General features: G+C 41.0%; 1 protein-coding gene across 1 annotated transcript in view; it reads left to right on the forward strand.

The window, feature by feature from the left end:
- rapgefl1 (Rap guanine nucleotide exchange factor (GEF)-like 1) overlaps positions 1 to 19,139 on the forward strand; it is an 81,327-nt gene that overhangs the window by 51,975 nt on the left and 10,213 nt on the right. The window contains exons 6-12 of the mRNA XM_063018865.1: positions 1,941 to 2,108; positions 2,402 to 2,499; positions 5,121 to 5,243; positions 5,356 to 5,534; positions 8,801 to 8,891; positions 9,098 to 9,148; positions 9,546 to 9,633. Coding sequence (XP_062874935.1) covers positions 1,941 to 2,108; positions 2,402 to 2,499; positions 5,121 to 5,243; positions 5,356 to 5,534; positions 8,801 to 8,891; positions 9,098 to 9,148; positions 9,546 to 9,633 — 798 coding nt within the window. The remainder of the gene's footprint in view (positions 1 to 1,940; positions 2,109 to 2,401; positions 2,500 to 5,120; positions 5,244 to 5,355; positions 5,535 to 8,800; positions 8,892 to 9,097; positions 9,149 to 9,545; positions 9,634 to 19,139) is intronic.

The following is a 19,139-nucleotide window of genomic DNA, read 5'->3' on the forward strand; positions in this document are numbered from 1 at the left end:
TGTTTATGAATAAAAAGGTGTTTATGAAGCCTACATTTGCACATCTATTAATATTTACTGCACAGGTCACTATCTGTTTGTCTGTCTGTCTATCCATCTATTTAGCTATCTATCTATTTATCTATCTGTATCTGTCCGTCTCTGTCTGGCTGCCTGTATCTATCTGTCTTTTTGTATGTCTATTTATCTATCTGTCTGTCTGTATGTCTATTTATCTGTCTGTCTGTCTATCTATGTATTTATCTGTCTGTTTGCCTATTTATCTGTATGTCTGTCTATCTATCTATTTATTTGTCTGTCTGTCTATCTGTCTGTTTGTTTGTCTCTGTCTGTCTATTTATTTATCTGTCTGTCTCTGTTTGGCTGTCTGTCTATTTGTCTGTCTCTGTCTGTATCTTTCGTCTGTCCATCTATCTATTGATCTATCTGTCTGTCTGTCTATTTAGCTATCTATGTGTATTTGTTTGTCTGTCTATTTATATGTCTGTCGGTCTGTTTATCTATGTATTTATCTGTCTGTCTCTCTTTGTCTGTCTATTTATCTGTATGTCTCTGTCTGTATGTCTCTTGTCTGTCTGTCTATCTTTTGTCTGTCCATCTATCTATCGATCTATCTGTCTGCCTATCTTTATGCCTGTCTGTTTGTCTGTCTCTCTGTATGTCTATGTATTTATTTACCTGCTGTATGTCTGTTTATCTATTTATTTATCTGTCTGTTTGTTTGTCTCTGTCTGTCTTTGGCTGTCTGTCTATTTATTTATCTGTCTGTCTGTCTGTCTATTTATCTATCTGTCTGTCTCTGTCTGTCTGTCTATTTATCTGCCTGTCTATCTTTTGTCGGTCTGTCTCTATCTATCTGTCTGTCTCTGTTTATTTATCTGTTTGTCTTCCTGTCTGTCTTTTGTCTGTCTGCCTCTGTCTGTCTGACTGTCTACCTGTCTGTCTGTCTATCAGTCTATCATCTATTTATCTATCTGCCTGTCTGTCTGTCTGTCTAAATGAAATTGGTAGAAACTCCAGAAAAGTTGGGACAGTATGTGAAGAGCAGCTACAACCAGAAAGCTGTACTATCAACTCGATGATTGTGACAACAGTACAAAGACAAGCTGTTTCTTTCATTTATTATATACATTTACATTATTTAATGTTTGACCTCAACATGTTCCAAAAATGTTGGAATGTTGGACAGTTTAAGAACAGAAACGCTCTGATATGTGGAAAAAAATCAACAGGTAAAGCAACCACGCTCAGGTAAAAAGGTATTCAGGAAATTCCGAGTCTATTATGAGCAGGGATGGGTTGAGGCTTGTCGCTCAGATATTAATCCAGTAATTTAAGAACAACAATCATAAGAGATTTTACTGTACTTCCTTCTGTATAGCACGTCAAAAGATCTGTAATCTATGTGTGTTATGGGCAAGGCAGAAAACACTACTAAACACTGTGTGAACCACAGTCCTTCAGCTGGAAGTGCTTTTAAAATACATGCTTGATGAAATCACCATATAAGCCATTGTTCTGGCGTCAGGTTTAAGAGCCAGGGTGCAGAATGTGTCGCGGTGTTACATGGCATGGGTAACCTGATCTGTAGGGGCACCACTAACATCAAAGGATATGTACACATATGGGATGCTTTCTTTTTAGAATGACTTCTATTTAGGAGCGCAGAGGATGACGTAAAATGTTGTAGAGAGATTGCTAGGTTTTCAGACAAACCCAATGTTAAAAGATGTATGTTAATGTATGTTAAATAATAAACATTATGTATTGTTTTAATTTCCTTTTGCAGTTTTAAGATTGAATGCAGGACAAATAAATTGCTTACGGTTTTTAACTGCATTTCTCACTCGGTCCCAACTCACCGTTTGGATCACATGCAGTCTTGTGTGCATCACTCAGATGTACAGATGCGGCTTAATAGCATGTATTCTTTGATATAGTCTTCTGCAGGGTGTACACACCGGACCACTCGTACGTGACCATCCGCAGCCGTCTGTCGTGCCGCGTCGGAGAGATTTTGGCTCTGGTGCGGGAGAAGCTCCAGTACAGTGAGGAGCAACCGACTCAACCTGGCAACCTCGTACTAGTTGCAGTCACCTCATCGGGAGGTAAGTGTCCTAGAGCTCAGAAGTAGAGCAGACACATTATTACATAATAGGATAGGACAGATAGTCAGACAGCCTTTAGATGGTTAAGCGGACATGTGATTATTTAGTCTGCATCGCCACGTCTCAGTTCAGTACAGAGCTACGGTGCTGAAGCCTTCAGGAGGCAGAATGTGTGTAGGATGTGCTGACGTCTAGGTGTGCTTATCAGCGTGGGTTGAATCTGTGTTACATCGGGATCCTGCTGTAATCTGGGCTTGTGTGTGTGTGCATGTGTGTGTGTTTTTTATACACAGAGAAAGCAGTTTTCCGTCCCAGCGACGAGGCCGTCTTCACCACGCTGGGTGTCAACACGCACCTGTTTGCATGTGAACCCTCTGAACTCGAGAGCCTGGTGAGAATCAGTGCATTCAGAATTATGTACAAATCCAGTGACATGAAACCATGCTGAAATAGCTAGCATTGCGGAATAGGTTCGGCAAAATACCAGGGTTCTTCATAGGGCTGGGCGATATATCGAGATTTTATAAAATATCGATATATTTTCATACCCGATATAAGATAAGACAATATCGCGTATATCGATATAGATGTTACGCTCCAGTTAGATCCGACAGTTCGTCTTTCTCTTCTCCCAGTTTGTCTCTGCACATGTTCACCTGCCCCGCCCCTCTCCCTCACTGAACACAACTCGCCCCTCCCTCCCCACCGCCAATTCCTCCTGCCCTCAGAACACATTTCTGTAAGTAAAACTCCCGTGATAGCATGGAGACGGTGGAGGAGCTGCTTAGTAAAAAGAATAATAATGGCTCAGTTATTTGGAGATGGTTCGGATTCAGTGGTGAAGTGTCAGATGAGCAGCAGAATAATGTATTCTGTAGAGAACGCCGAAAACAAGTCCAGACAAAAGGTTCCAGTGTACCTTTGGTCATTCGTTTTTCACTTCAAATCCCAAAGTCGAAAAACAAGAAAACGAGTCGTTATGCGTTTCAAAAACCAATATTGGAAAACGGAAACAAACAAACACAAGCACGTGCAGGCGCCGACATGCACGTATTTACTTCATATATTTAAACAGTGTACTGTATATCAAGAACAAGTGTTATAAACAGTAATAATAACGTAACGGTGCGTCTCCTGTTGTTCTGCCTCGTGTGTTTGTATATGTGATGTGCATGTATTTGCTCTATTTGTAAAAAACTAAACGAGAACGCTACTTTTAATGTCACACAAGCTCAGTGCAAAACAACAGAAGAACATTCTGATCTCTTCCCTACACACTCGCTCCCTGCGCCCTACAGTGCACTTAACATTCTTAAAGGGCCAGACAATATATTTGTAATTCACATTACACGACAGGTGAGACGTTAGAAAACAACAAACTTTTTCTTAGAATAGTTCTTTTTTTTTTTTTTTTTTAAGGAAAAATAGTTCTTGTGTGAAGCTTCCCCAGCATAAATATTAATAAAAGTGCCTGTAAAAAATTTGGAACATGTAGCTTTGTCTCAGAAGTGTCTTTTTGTTATTACCCTATGGGATGAAAAAATATCGAGATATATATCGTATATCGTGGTTCCGCGAAAAAATATCGAGATATTACTTTTGATCCATATCGCCCAGCCCTAGTTCTTCAAAACGTTTACATCACTTCTACATAGTCACCTTGTGATGCATTTTTCCCAGCGTCGTACCAACCCTCTAATTCCATCAGCAAAAAATGTTTATGGTTGAGCGTGTAGCCACTGATGCACCACTTTCACATCATCATCACATGAAAATCTTCTTCCCCTTAAAGCTTCTTTGGGCGTTCAAAAAGGTGGCGCTAAATCCGGACTATGAGCTCTCTCTCAGTCTCTCAGACATGACCAATTACTACTCCTCCCACCCTCACCGTTTCCAACCAAAATATAAAAGTGCAGAAACTTTTTGAACATCCCTCGTATTTATGCATTTTCTCCCTTTTTCTCCCAGCTTAGTGTTGCCAGTTAGTCTTCCACTGCTGGGGACCCTTTCTTTTTCGCCCGCACTTCGCTGGATTCTCACATGAAACCAGTCTCGCGCATGGAGAGTCACGCACTGATCTCCGTGTTCCTCCACTTCTGTACAGGCACCTTGGGCTACCAACCAGGGTTCTTACACAGTGTAGAAAACCCCACCCACTTATTAGTCCAGTCTTTTCCTACCCAACAGAGTACTGGCTAATTTTGTCTGCTGCTAGGTAGGGGGCGCCCAGACGACCGGTAGCAGAGCTAAGATTCTAAGATTCCGGAGCGCTAGCGGAATAACCGGAATAACAGCCTTCACTATTCTGGAATAGGCTTGGCTCACAGTTGACATTCCAATTCAATCTGAAGGCTTGGGCCAGTACTTGTTTTGTGCACAGTGGCTCTGTCATGCTAGAACTGTTGCCGCAGGTGTTGCTGAAACTCTTAAAGTCAATGATTGGGCGGCACGGTGGCTCAGTGGGTAGCACTGTCGCCTCACAGCAAGGAGGTCCTGGGTTCGATTCCCAAGTGGTGCGGTCCCGGTCCTTTCTGTGTAGAGTTTGCATGTTCTCCCCGTGTCTGTGTGGGTTTCCTATCGGAGCTCCGGTTTCCTCCTACAGTCCAAAGACATGCAAGTGAGGTGAATTGGAGATACCTGTCCTGTCATGAATGTAACCAAAGTGTGTAAAACATGACTTTAAAATCCTAATAAAATAAATAGATAAATAAAGTCAATGATTATGAGGAGTGTCCATATAATTTTGACCACATGGTTGTTTGTTCTGTGGTTTTCTGTATCTTTGTATTGCTTGCAAATCAGACAGAAGTATAGTGAGCAGTTGTCGTGTTGATAAGATAACGCAGGTTCAACCCAGCAGTTTTACCCTGGCTGTCCTGTATGAGTTTAATCTAGGTGTGTCCATGGATATGTGTATTTTGACTCCATCTGGCCCCCAACAAGAAAGGTTTGGACACCCCTGGTTTAATCTCAGGAAGCTTACCTATGTGTGTGTGTGTGTGTGGGTCTTAGATGCCCCTTCCAGAGGAGATCCACTGGACACCGGGCGACAGCAAACTCCACGATATGAGCGCAGAGGAGGTGTCCAACCAGCTGGTAGTGTTTGACTGGGAGCTCTTCAGCTGTGTACATGAGGTCAGGTCACACACACACACACACACTCTTTATCTTCCACGATTACCATATCTAAAGCTATAAAAAAAAAATCACTATCTTGACGTTGTTTGTGCTGTGTGTGTTTAAACAGGTGGAGTTTGTGTGTTACGTGTTCCACGGAGAGGAGGCTCGTTGGCGCCCGCTCAACCTGGAACTGGTACTGCAGCGATGCAGTGAAGTGCAGCACTGGGTCGCTACAGAGATCCTACAGTGCCAGTCACTGCCAAAGAGGGTGCAGCTGCTGCGCAAGTTTATCAAGATTGCATCTCTGTAAGTGAACGGCTTTATGTTTCATTATGCTTTGGGTGTAACGTGGATTAGGTTTCCTGCACATAGAGGCCAAGGTTCAACGGCTGATCAGCTGACTGTTGGACAGGTGTAGTTATTCGTATTTGAAATAATTTGACTTAATGATAGAAATCTGAGTATACAGTACACATAAATACACATAAATAAATAAATAAATACATTCAATTTTGATTTTTCCCTGGGTAAGAGATCCAGTCGGCAGCCACGCAGAGTTGCCAGATTTGTGGCAACTAAATTGGGCTAGTTTCAGTTTCTGAAGGGCGGGTTTGAGACAGACTTACTGACGCTGGATATTATTGCTAAACCTGGCAACCCTGCTGCCACATGGCTGCTAGTGTATACTGTACAACTGATAACATTTACTCTTGTGTATACGTTGTGCATTATCAATCAAGTCTATGTGTCTCCTGCAAGTGGCGAGTACTGTATAACCATTCTATTTTTGTTTTTCACTTGCAATACATTATTTAGTAAATTGTATGACATATTTAACTCTTTCTTATAAAATAGGCTTTGTGTTCACAAATTTCCTCGACTGTAGGTCAATAAAAGTGGTTAAAGCGTGTTAAGGTAGGCTAGGGTATAAGTAGGACCCTACTAAATCAAATGGTAGAATAAATGGAAGCTACAATACACAGCACAGCCTACCTTAATGGTTGAATGTAAACCTAGAACATCCTGCCGCTCAGGTGGCGCAGCGGTAAAAAGAAACGCGCTGCAACCAGGGCTGGATTCTGAGAAGCGTGGTATCGAATCCAGCCTTGCTTTACCGGTTCGAAGCCGAGTGGCTGTATGAGCAACGATTGGCCGGTTGCTCATGTGGGGGGGTGGGACAAAGAACCGGATGTGGGTCTCTCTCTGTCAGAATGCGATTGCGTTCTCTGCCGGCTGATTGGAGGCGCTTACACAGAGATGGGAGAGGGTGCCCTTAGGGTGTGTCTCTCCGCATGCAACGCTAGGTGGCGCCAAACTCGTCAATGTGTGGGTGGCAAAGATGCATCCGGCTGCTGCTCGTGTTTCGGAGGGGATACGGGTTAGCTTCAATCACCTCCGTCAGGGCAGGGTTCGGCATAGACAGAGAGGAAGCACGATGCTAATTGAACAATTGGATGCGCTAAAAAGGGGAGAAAAAAGGGTAAAAAAAAAAAACCTAGAACATCCAGCAACGGTGCGAGGCTTCATGTTCTGTCTTAAATACGAGAATTCCCGTCTGTGTTTTGACCCCCCGTCCACAGAATTGGTTGGAAATTTTCCAAACTCACTTACCGGAGTCGGGTTTTAAGCTGCTTTAGACGTCGACATTTTGGAAATTTTGACTAAACAATTGCTAACTGAATTGCTGTAGGATTGCTAGAACCGCCTCATAGTGCAAATGAACCAGAAAACGTACATGAGGCACTTGAACAATACGGCACATTGCGTATTCACAGCACATTGCGTATTCCATGGAAAACGCCTCATTTCACGGCCGTGAATTAGGTAGGGCCTTGGTCATAATGGTCCTGATATGTCAGTTTGTAGAGCATAAGCTAATGTGGGGGTCCCCCCCCCCCCCACACACACATACACCTTTGTCAACCATCTCACAGAAACCATTGCGAAAGCTCTTGACAACCTAAAATAATATAGATAACGTTGTGCACATCATACATACGATGCAATTTTGCTGATCCCATGTGAGCCGATTCTATCAGCACGTTATATATACTTCATGGTTCACTGCTGTAAATCGTAAGCGGTTCTTACTTTTGATGTAGATGAGAGCAGAAAACGTTACTCCACAGAGCTAAACAGAGGCAAAAGTTCATCAGTGTTAAGTTCATTAGTTCAGGATCATCTGCTCTGACTGACAGAAAAACTGTAGCTCCACAGGCAGAACGACTCTGACTCGGTTACCGCTCTGTGGTAATAGCAGTTTAATTAAGCCTGAGCTTTTTAAGGTAAGCGAGTCACACAAAATGTTCTGTAGTAGCCGGTGTTTATTTAAAATTATTTTAACAGTTAGTTCCGGCCTTACAATCTGATCGGTTGAGGAGCGTTTTAATTCGTGATAACAGCACGGTCTTTTCACACCACAACTGTATTACTCCGCTGACGCGTTGCCAGTAACGACAAGCTTCATGCACACAAACGCGCACGCAGGCGACACAGACTTTTTTCCCGATCGCGTTTTAAATCCGTTATCTGATATCTAACTGTATATCTAGTGCACTATGTAGGGAACATAAATCAATTGTCTAATATACTGTCTAGTGCACTATGTAGTGAACATTAATGCGTTATCTGATATACAATCTAGCGCACTGTGTAGGGAACATAACCAATTGTCTAATTCACTATCTAGTGCACTGTGTAGGGAACATTAATGTGTTTGTGACGCGAAGTTAGCTTAATAGCCCAGTTAGCAGCTCCTAAAAGTTCTGTTTTCACCCATAATCCTTTGGTGTGTGCGAGAGGTTTTTTATTTCTTTTTTTTCCCTTCGGAGGTTCTTGCCTTCTTCTTCTTGTTGTTCTTACCTCCCTGAAATGAGTTTTTGCAACTTGGGATGTCTGCTTTGTAGTGTTAAACTATATATTCGTTGTGGAACTACTTTTTGGCGGAAGGTATTGTCAATATTAAAGCATATTCAATATGAAATTCAGGCCTTCTTTGATTTATTTTCTTTCTTTATTTTGTAAAAACTGTTGTATAAGAGCAATAGAACACTTGAGGTCGTGTGTTATCGCGAATAACATCTCGCCTACGGCTCGTGCCTGCGATCGAATCACAGCTGTGATGTTATTCGCGATAACACACTCCCTCTCGTGTTCTATTGCTTAACCGCAACATTCATTAATAACAGTAAACACGGAGAGATAACTTACGCTTTTCTTTATATGAATCGACTCCTGAATCACTTATATTGATACTGTGAACAGAGCATCTCTCTTAAAGACACACACACACACACACGCCCTATAACAGCAGTCGTTGCTTTTGTCACGTTGTGATTTATCTTCACTGTTTTTTAAGGGTTTTTTCAGACTGAACTGAAAAACATTAAACGTGTGTGCGTGCGTGCGTGGTCAGTTAGACTAATCAAATATGTCTCCTGTGGGTGAAAAATGAATTGCTTTAGTTTTAGAAGTAAAAAAATCTCAGAATGCCACGCCCCAGACAGGTACTCGTGCCTCCCCCCACAGGTTGAAAACCCCTGAGCTAATGGACTGTATGTGGTTTGTTTCAGATGTAAGCAGCAGCAGGACCTGCTGTCGTTCCTTGCCATAGTTTTGGGGCTGGACAACCCTGCGGTTAGCCGTCTGCGTCTTACCTGGGAGGTAAAGCCCGCCCTCTCCTATATCTTTTTATTTGTATTATTCTGTCATGTTTACTTAATTTTTATATTATTATTATTATTATTATATTTATAATACCCCCATAGATTTATTTATTTAGGTATTGCCTCCTTTCATTTGCTATAGGCTCAAATATGTCACATTATGCAAATGTTTTTAAAATGTGTTGTGTCTGTGTTTATTGACAGGGTTTGCCTGGAAAGTTCCGGAAGCAATTTCAGCAGTTTGAGAGCCTTGCTGTAAGTCACTGTATTATAGTATAACCAGTATGCATGCTTTAAACATTTGTTTTTCAACATGTGAATTCTCATCTAACTTTTATAATTCATACAATTACTTCACGTTTCTATTAAATAAATTGGTTTATTTATATTTAAATGTATTTAATAAGAACAGTCAACAACAGTCTAAAGGAGGCCATCCATTCCGATAGCACAGATGCTGATAAGCAATCTTCATCAATAAATACGTTAATGCCACCTGATACCTAGGCAAAGAGAGGGCAAAACACCCGTGATTTTAATACCCCTGTTTAACACAAGTATCAAGTCATACCATATATTGTTCTGTGCACACACAAACACAGAAAATTAGAAATCACATTTAATAATAACGGTGTGTATGTGTGTGACTCAGGACCCCTCCAGGAACCACAAGTCATACAGGGACCTGTTAGCCAGTCTGAAGGCGCCACTTATCCCGTTCACTCCACTACTGCTTAAAGGTAAGAGAGATATACAGTATATGTATGTGCATATCTGACCCCTGTACACATCTGCATAATATACAATATACACATTATTATACAACAGTTAGTTCCGACCTTACAATCTGATTGGTTGAGAAGCGTTCTAACCGCGCTGACGCGTTGCCAGTAACGACAAGCTTCATGCACACAAACGCGCACGCAGGCGACGCAGACTTTTTTCCTGATCGCGTTTTAAATCCATTATCTGATATACAATCTAGTGCACTGTGTAGGGAACATAAATCAGTTGTCTAATATACTGTCTAGTGCACTATGTAGTGAACATGAATGCGTTATTTGATATACAATCTAGTGCACTGTGTAGGGAACATAAATGCGTTATCTGATATACAATCTACCGCACTGTGTAGGGAACATAACCAATTGTCTAATTCACTATCTAGTGCACTATGTAGGGAACATAAATCAGTTGTCTAATATACTGTCTAGTGCACTATGTAGTGAACATGAATGCGTTATCTGATATACAATCTAGTGCACTGTGTAGGGAACATAACCAATTGTCTAATTCACTATCTAGTGCACTATGTAGGGAACATAAATCAGTTGTCTAATATACTGTCTAGTGCACTATGTAGTGAACATGAATGCGTTATCTGATATACAATCTAGTGCACTGTGTAGGGAACATAACCAATTGTCTAATTCACTATCTAGTTCACTATGTAGGGAACATAAATCAATTGTCTAATATATTGTCTAGTGCACTATGTAGTGAACATGAATGCGTTATCTGATATACAATCTAGTGCACTGTGTAGGGAACATAACCAATTGTCTAATTTACTATCTAGCGCACTATGTAGGGAACATAAATCAGTTGTCTAATATATTGTCTAGTGCACTATGTAGTGAACATGAATGCGTTATCTGATATACAATCTAGTGCACTGTGTAGGGAACATAACCAATTGTCTAATTCACTATCTAGTTCACTATGTAGGGAACATAAATCAATTGTCTAATATATTGTCTAGTGCACTATGTAGTGAACATAAATGCGTTATCTGATATACAATCTAGTGCACTGTGTAGGGAACATAAACAATTGTCTAATTTACTATCTAGCGCACTATGTAGGGAACATAAATCCGTGATCTGATACACAATCTAGTGCACTGTGTAGGGAACATTAATGTGTTTGTAACGCGAACAGTTAGCTTAATAGCCCAGTTAGCAGCTCCTAAAAGTTCTGTTTTCACCCATAATCCTTTGGTGTGTGCGAGAGGTTTTTTATTTCTTTTTTTTCCCTTCGGAGGTTCTTGCCTTCTTCTTCTTGTTGTTCTTACCTCCCTAAAATGAGATTTTGCAACTTGGGATGTCTGCTTTGTAGTGTTAAACTATATGCCTTTTTTAGCCTACTGTGTTAAGGCAGGGTAGGGAATTTTCATAGCAGCAACTCATTCGTTGTAGAACTACTTTTTGGCGGAAGGTATTGTCAGTATTAAAACATATTTAATGTAAAATTCAGGGCTTCTTTGATTTATTTTCTTTCTTTATTTTGTAAAAACTGTTGTATAAAAGCAATAGAACACTAGAGGTTGTGTGTTATCGCGAATAACACCCCCCCTCTCGTGTTCTATCGCTTAAACATACAATAATTCTGCATATAAATGGTTTTTTTAATATTTTAAGTGTTGCCTTTATGAAAGACATACGTTTGGAAAAATACTGTAATAAATAAAACACTTCAAACTAAGTGTTTTTGTGAAACTGCGCTATAGAACATTTGAGACACTGCATGTTCTTTTTTTTTTTAGATTTAGTCTAATCATAGTACTTCTTCCATTGGATCCCTGCCCATCTCCCCAACCAAGCATTTCCAATTCCTGAATATGAATCCATGGCTGCTTGTTCAACCCCTGATTTGATTAAGAATAGCCAGATCACCACACGCCCTTGATATGTGCACGCTTCTTATGATCTGCCGGTGTTGGGTGTTGTGACTTCCCCTTACTCACACAGCCGCCCGGACCAGTCCCAGAGTTCACGATTCACAGTGGCAGTAAGAAGAGCCCCCAGTCTGACCTTCCCTTCCTTAAACATGGTCAATTGTGTTTGTGTAGATGCCCAGTCAGGTTGGTGACTCTAGGTTGGTTCTAACCTATTCAATGTTTACTACACAGGTTTGTACTGCATAAACATGATGTACACATGCAGCCTATAAATGTATAATTTAGGGAAAATGTAAAGATTAAATATTGCAATGTACACAGGTTAAAGGTTAGTTGAGGCGACACGGTGGTTCGGTGAGTAGCACTTTCGCCTCACAGCAAGAAGGTCCTGGGTTTGATTCCCAGGTTGGGCGGTCCAGGTCTTTTCTGAGTGGAGTTTGCATGTTCTCCCCGTGTCTGTGTGGGTTTCCTCTGGGAGCTCCGGTTTCCTCCTACAGTCCAAAGACATTCAAGTGAGGTGAATTGAAGATACAAAATTGTCTGTCACTGTGTTTGACCAGAGTTTGAATCTTGTGTGACCAGTAACTACCTAGCGCAGTGGTTCTCAAACTTTTTAGACCGAGTACCACCCATTATCAAACCAAAAGTTCCAAGTACCACCTATGTTTCTCATCACAGAACCACATATGGCACACATTAATTAGGTGTGTGTGTGTATATATTACAGTAGTGATGGGAATCATGGCTTCTTGAAGGGAGTCGGATCTTTTGGCTCGGCTCCTTTTAAAGAGCCGTTCAAAAAAATGGCTCTTCGTTCTTCGGCAGGCGCTACTAGGTAAACTGTAAGACACCCCCGATATTAATATCAGATTTTGCTAGCTTGCCTTAAATGTATTCCTAAATCAAACAACACTTAAATGAGACAAAAAGATTTATTTCCAAAGAAAAAAAAAGAGACATACTGTGGTTGCCTTTCATTAAGTTTCAGAAAAATCCTCTTTTGTGCAGAGATGTGACTGTTAGTTTCTGCTTTAAAACATAAGCACAATGAAATAACCAGATTTAACACAATTAACCCTTTGATGCACAAGCTAAGCAAACCCCTTCTAATGCACAACATGGGTCAAAAATGACCCATATTCATCCATTCAAGAATATTTTCATGTGCACATTTGTCAGTTATTCATGTATTTGCTGTCTTAGCTAATAAAAGCTATCTATACTAGAATATGTAAACAGCTAGCAAGCAAATAGTATTGGACATATTCAAGATTCAAGAGCCTAATCTTTGGTTGTCTTTCAAAAGATCAGTAAATATGTTTTTGACTACAAACACTTACAAATGTCAGTAGTTTCTGTCAAATTCCATAGTAAATACATAAGGGTCATTTTTGACCCATGTTGTGCATTAGAAGGGTAGTGATACAAAAATGATTTTTATTAAAAAAGTAAAAAATATAAAACTGAAATAAGGATTTGTGATGATCAAAAACAAGTTAATTGAGGAATTCATGGAAGCTTGAATGACGAAATTAATTTATTGCAAAGATGTAGAAAATAAAAACTCAGTTGGGTCACTTTTGACCCAGGTTGTGCATCAAAGGGTTAAACAAGTTTATAGTTTATTTCTCAATTATTTGTCATTATACTACTAGCTCTAGCTCTCTCTCTCTGTGTGTGTGTGTGTGTGTGTGTGTGTGTGTGTGTATGAGTATGCATGCGTGCGAGTGTGTGTTTATGTATGTGGTGTTAGTGAATGTAAGTGTGTGTGTGTGTGTGTGTGTGTGTGTCTCGCTCGCTCTCCGTGATACTGAAAGTGCAGCTCTTATTACGTTATGATTAATTCTCTCTACTGATGCGAAGCTGAATGGGTGGATTACAGTCGATAAGAACTGTGCAGAAATAAAAGACTCGGTTCCTTTTGTTCATTTTCATTCCGTTCAATAGAATCGGCTCGTTCACAAACGACTCATCACTAGTATATACAGTGCCTTGCAAAAGTATTCGGCCCCCTTGAACTTTTCAACCTTTTGCCACATTTCAGGCTTCAAACATAAAGATATGAAATTGTAATTTTTTGTGAAGAATCAACAACAAGTGGGACACAATCGTGAAGTGGAACGAAATTTATTGGATATTTTAAACTTTTTTTAGAAATAAAAAACTGAAAAGTGGGGCGTGCAATATTATTCAGCCCCCTTGCGTTAATACTTTGTAGCGCCACCTTTTGCTGCGATTACAGCTGCAAGTCGCTTGGGGTATGTCTCTATCAGTTTTGCACATCGAGAGACAGACATTTTTGCCCATTCTTCCTTGCAAAACAGCTCGAGCTCAGTGAGGTTGGATGGAGAGCGTTTGTGAACAGCAGTTTTCAGCTCTTTCCACAGATTCTCGATGGGATTCAGGTCTGGACTTTGACTTGGCCATTCTAACACCTGGATACGTTTATTTGTGAACCATTCCATTGTAGATTTTGCTTTATGTTTTGGTTCATTGTCTTGTTGGAAGATAAATCTCCGTCCCAGTCTCAGGTCTTTTGCAGACTGCAACAGGTTTTCTTCCAGAATGGTCCTGTATTTGGCTCCATCCATCTTCCCATCAATTTTAACCATCTTCCCTGTCCCTGCTGAAGAAAAGCAGGCCCAAACCATGATGCTGCCACCACCATGTTTGACAGTGGGGATGGTGTGTTCAGGGTGATGAGCTGTGTTGCTTTTACGCCAAACATAACGTTTTGCATTGTGGCCAAAAAGTTCGATTTTGGTTTCATCTGACCAGAGCACCTTCTTCCACATGTTTGGTGTGTCTCCCAGGTGACTTTTTATAGATATCTTTGAGAAATGGCTTTCTTCTTGCCACTCTTCCATAAAGGCCAGATTTGTGCAGTGTACGACTGATTGTGTCCTATGGACAGAGTCTCCCACCTCAGCTGTAGATCTCTGCAGTTCATTCAGAGTGATCATGGGCCTCTTGGCTGCATCTCTGATCAGTCTTCTCCTTGTTTGAGCTGAAAGTTTAGAGGGACGGCCGGGTCTTGGTAGATTTGCAGTGGTCTGATACTCCTTCCATTTCAATATGATCGCTTGCACAGTGCTCCTTGAGATGTTTAAAGCTTGGGAAATCTTTTTGTATCCAAATCCGGCTTTAAACTTCTCCACAACAGTATCTCGGACCTGCCTGGTGTGTTCCTTGGTCTTCATGATGCTCTCTGCACTTTAAACAGAACTCTGAGACAATCACAGAGCAGGTGCATTTATACGGAGACTTGATTACACACAGGTGGATTCTATTTATCACCATCAGTCATTTAGGTCAACATTGGATCATTCAGAGATCCTCACTGAACTTCTGGAGTGAGTTTGCTGCACTGAAAGTAAAGGGGCCGAATAATATTGCACGCCCCATTTTTAAGTTTTTTATTTCTAAAAAAAAGTTTAAAATATCCAATAAATTTCGTTCCACTTCACGATTGTGTCCCACTTGTTGTTGATTCTTCACAAAAAATTACAATTTCATATCGTTATGTTTGAAGCCTGAAATGTGGCAAAAGGTTGAAAAGTTCAAAGGGGGCCGAATACTTTTGCAAGGCACTGTATGCAGTTACCACTGACCATTTAAGTGAGTGCGCGTGTTTAGCGGAGCAGCCTTGTGATGTCAGGAACGAGATCAGTGAGCTTCAAACGCAGATCTGGCTCTGACAAAAGCGTTTCGGAAATTTCAAAGTTCGATGTCTGTTAGAACAGGGTTTTTCACGCGACCCAGCCAACACAATGCATCTTACTCTTTTTGTATTGCTCTGTATAATCTGGTCTTACTGTGGTTTACAAGATGTAACATAAAGCCGCCACAAGGGGGTGATCGCATACTAGTTCCTTTTTGTGTTTCTGTGCTGTTAAAATTAGTTTATTTAATGATTATAATTTTTCTCTGCTTGCGACCCAGGGTTGGAAAATCCTCTCTACTTAGGCAGCAAGGCAGCTCACTAGGTTTTCAGACAGACCCTTTTAACACCATTTAAATACGTAGAATATTGTCATGGAAATGTAGCATTTTATTAAGATCTTTAAAGAATTTATTACAGTGCAGTAGCCGAATGATTCTTTTTACCTGCACGAGGCGAGTTCATATGGGGATCAGCTTTGTGTACGGAGAGACACACCCTGATCCCATAATTTCCTGTCTCTGTGCAGGCACCGTCGATCAGCCAATCGGAGGTCGTAGTTGCACCCTCCCTGCAAACGAGACAATCATTGTTCGTGTAGGCACCCAGCCTGCCGGTAGCAGAGCTGAGATTCGAACCATTGAACCTTTATTTATTTAATTATTATTATTTTTTCTCTGCGACCCTGAGTTTAAAAAGAGTTAGAATCCTCTCTACTTAGGCAGCAAGGCAGCTCGCTAGGTTTTAGACAGACCATATTAATGCCCTTTAAGTAGAATATATTGGAAATATAGTGTTTTATTAAAATATTTAAAGAATTTATTACAGTTTTTATCTTCTGATCTTTTGTTGGCACAAGTTTTATTTAAAATATTAAAACCATAAACACAATAAACACAATTACTACAATAACCAACATACAGTTTGGTCCCAAGATATTTCATATACTGCGTGCTGTAAGCACAAGTAGTCTAGGAGCACCGCTGCACTGCCTGTCAGACTCTCTGTGTAGCTGTTGTCCAGATGTGTCCCGTTAAGCCGCTTCCCACCGAGACAACTTTACCACTGCCCGATTAAAAGCCGAATTCTGAATCCCCGCTAGGCTAATTAACACCTTTTAATCCTCTCTGCACTGTGCAAGCAAGAGCGTGGACACCCTCCATGCTGCGTCTAACTCTCACCACGCTCACACACACACACACACACACACACTCACACACACACACGGTGTAATCCGTATGCCAGTACTGTGCTTTGGATTTCCGATCCTTATTCTTGGAAATGACATATCGTTATTCGAAGACTTACAGTGTACGTTTATATGAGATGAGGCGCTAAATTGCTTTGCAGGCTTTAGATCAGCTTGTTTAATCTGCTTAACCTTACAAGCGCAACATCTGGAAAAGATGAAATTAAACCAGAAATTTTCTTGAACCGTTATTTTTTTAAATTTATTTATTTAAAATATATATTTCACTGGTTTTTCTCCCAATTTAGCATAGCCAATTTGTCTTCCGCTGCTGGGGATCGCTTTTGAGGAGGGTATATTGCTGCTCACGCCTCATCCGACCCTCGCGCAGCCCTTCACGGAACCCTTTTCCATTCATGCATTCTGCACGGGCGCCTCTTTCCACCATTTAGAGTCCTTACACAGCGATTGAAGACCTCGCCCCATTTTCCCTCGTCTCTGTGCAGTCGTCTTCAAGTCAGCAGAGGTCGTAATTGCATCAGTTATGAGAAATCCCCTCCGGCACCCTCCCTGCCAATGAGCCAATTATTGTTCGTGCAGGCGTCCAGCCTGCCGGTAGCATAAAGAACCTTTATTTAAGTGAAGAAGTATAAAACTTTTGTAATTATTAATATTTTGTTAAAAATGCCTGATGAAGTTAATAGAATATTTAAGGTTCGACTGTTTTGTTTGTTTGTTTGTTTATTAGGATTTTAACGTCATGTTTTTTACCTTTTTGGTTACATTCATGACAGGAACGGTAGTTACTCATTACAGAAGATTCATCAGTTCACAAGTTCATATCGAACACAGTCATGGGCAATTTAGTGTCTCCAGTTCACCTCACTTGCACGTCTTTGGACTGTGGGAGGAAACCGGAGCACCCGGAGGAAACCCGCGCAGACACGGGAGAATAAGCAAACTCCACATAGAAGGGACCCGGACCGCTCCACCTGGGGATCGAACCCAGGACCTTCTTGCTGTGAGGCGACAGTGCTACCCACTTAGCCACTGTGCCACCACCTGCTTAATAGCGGGTCGACTTTAACTTTATTTCTAATATACTTTGTGAGCTGTTAATGTTAAAAATGTTAATGTCACAAATGGCACCACTACCTTGAAACATTAGTGCTGAATCGGCAGCTGTGTGGACTGGGCAGATCATTCCTGCACCTCATTTCATTTCCCCTTAAGTACCATGTGACTCCTCAGTCCTACCCAGCCATAACACTGTTTAAACACTCCTGTACCAGCTATTATATGAATATTATTGTTTATGTGATGTTCTGGTGGAGCACGTGCTCTCAGCCTGTTATTGTAACGGCTGAGGAAGCTTTGAAGCCTGAGGTCTGACTCTTTGAAGTCGATGATGGTACATTATTAAATGTTAGGCCAGATGTTTAATGAATGGATGGATCTGACAGAGCACAGGGTCTGGATCAACAATTTAATTTCTGGTTCTTTTCGAGCCCCCTTTTGTTCTTACAGTGTGTGTGTGTTGGTAGGTGTCGGCTTTGCAGGACTGCAGCTGGTCTTAAACCATATTTATTATTTTGGCTGTGTTATTATAAGTACACTGATCAGCCATAACATTAAAACCACCTCCTTGTTTCTACACTCGACTTACCATATAGGAGCACTACAATTACTGACTGTAGTCCATCTGTTTCTCTAAATACTTTGTTAGCCCCCTTTCATGCTGTTCTTCAATGGTCAGGACTCTCCCAGGACCACCACAGTGCAGGCATTATTTAGGTGGTGGATCATTCTCAGCACTGCAGGAACACTGATGGTGGTGGTGTGTTAGTGTGTGTTGTGCTGGTATGAGTATATCAGAAACAGCAGCGCTGCTGGAGTTTTTAAATACCGTGTCCACTCACTGTCCACTGTATTAGACACGCCTATCTAGTTGGTCCACCTTGTAGAGGTAAAATCAGAGACGATCGCTCTATTGGGGCCCAAATAGTGGCAATTTGGTGGAGGTTGGTCCGTCACCAAGGACGGATTAAGGATAGTCTGGGCCCCCCCCCCCCCCCCCTGCGCCCCCCCCCCCCCCCTCCAAAAACATAAATAAATTAATACATTAAACAACCTGTCAATAACTAACCCTAACACAAGTATCTATTTTATATAAGTTTCTTTCTACTCTTCTTTCTTGCAAAGTCATCCACTAATTCATCAAAATTAAGCTGTCTGACCAAATCTGATTCAATGGCCAGAAGTGACGGTGAGTTCAGGCAGTTTTGGCGCATCCTAATCCTGAGTTCATTCTTAATACGAGCCAGTTTGGAGAATGAACGCTCCCCTTCACAATTTGTGATAGGCAAAGTCAAAAAAAGTCTAAGTGCTATGTAGACATTTGGAAAGGTTGACTGTAAATTCAAATTTATCATGGTTTTGAGCATTTTTCTAGGACATTTTTCTTTTTCTGTTATGAATGATTTGTATTGTATCAATTCATCTGCCAGGCTCATGTTCAGATCTGAAGGATATGCTGCAGCGAGTGAGTTAGCCTTTAAAGTGAGCTCACTGTTGGACATATTGTCAGGCATGAAAAGAACATCAAATAGCTCAGTTAAGTGTGTGTATGCATTCAAACTGCTTGAAATTGCTTGTCTTAAATGTAAATAATTGCAAAATTGCTAAATTAATTTGTGTCTCTGCGCTTAAGAGAAAT

Source organism: Trichomycterus rosablanca, chromosome 22 (genome assembly GCF_030014385.1).
Source record: "Trichomycterus rosablanca isolate fTriRos1 chromosome 22, fTriRos1.hap1, whole genome shotgun sequence".
NCBI classification, from domain to species: domain Eukaryota; kingdom Metazoa; phylum Chordata; class Actinopteri; order Siluriformes; family Trichomycteridae; genus Trichomycterus; species Trichomycterus rosablanca.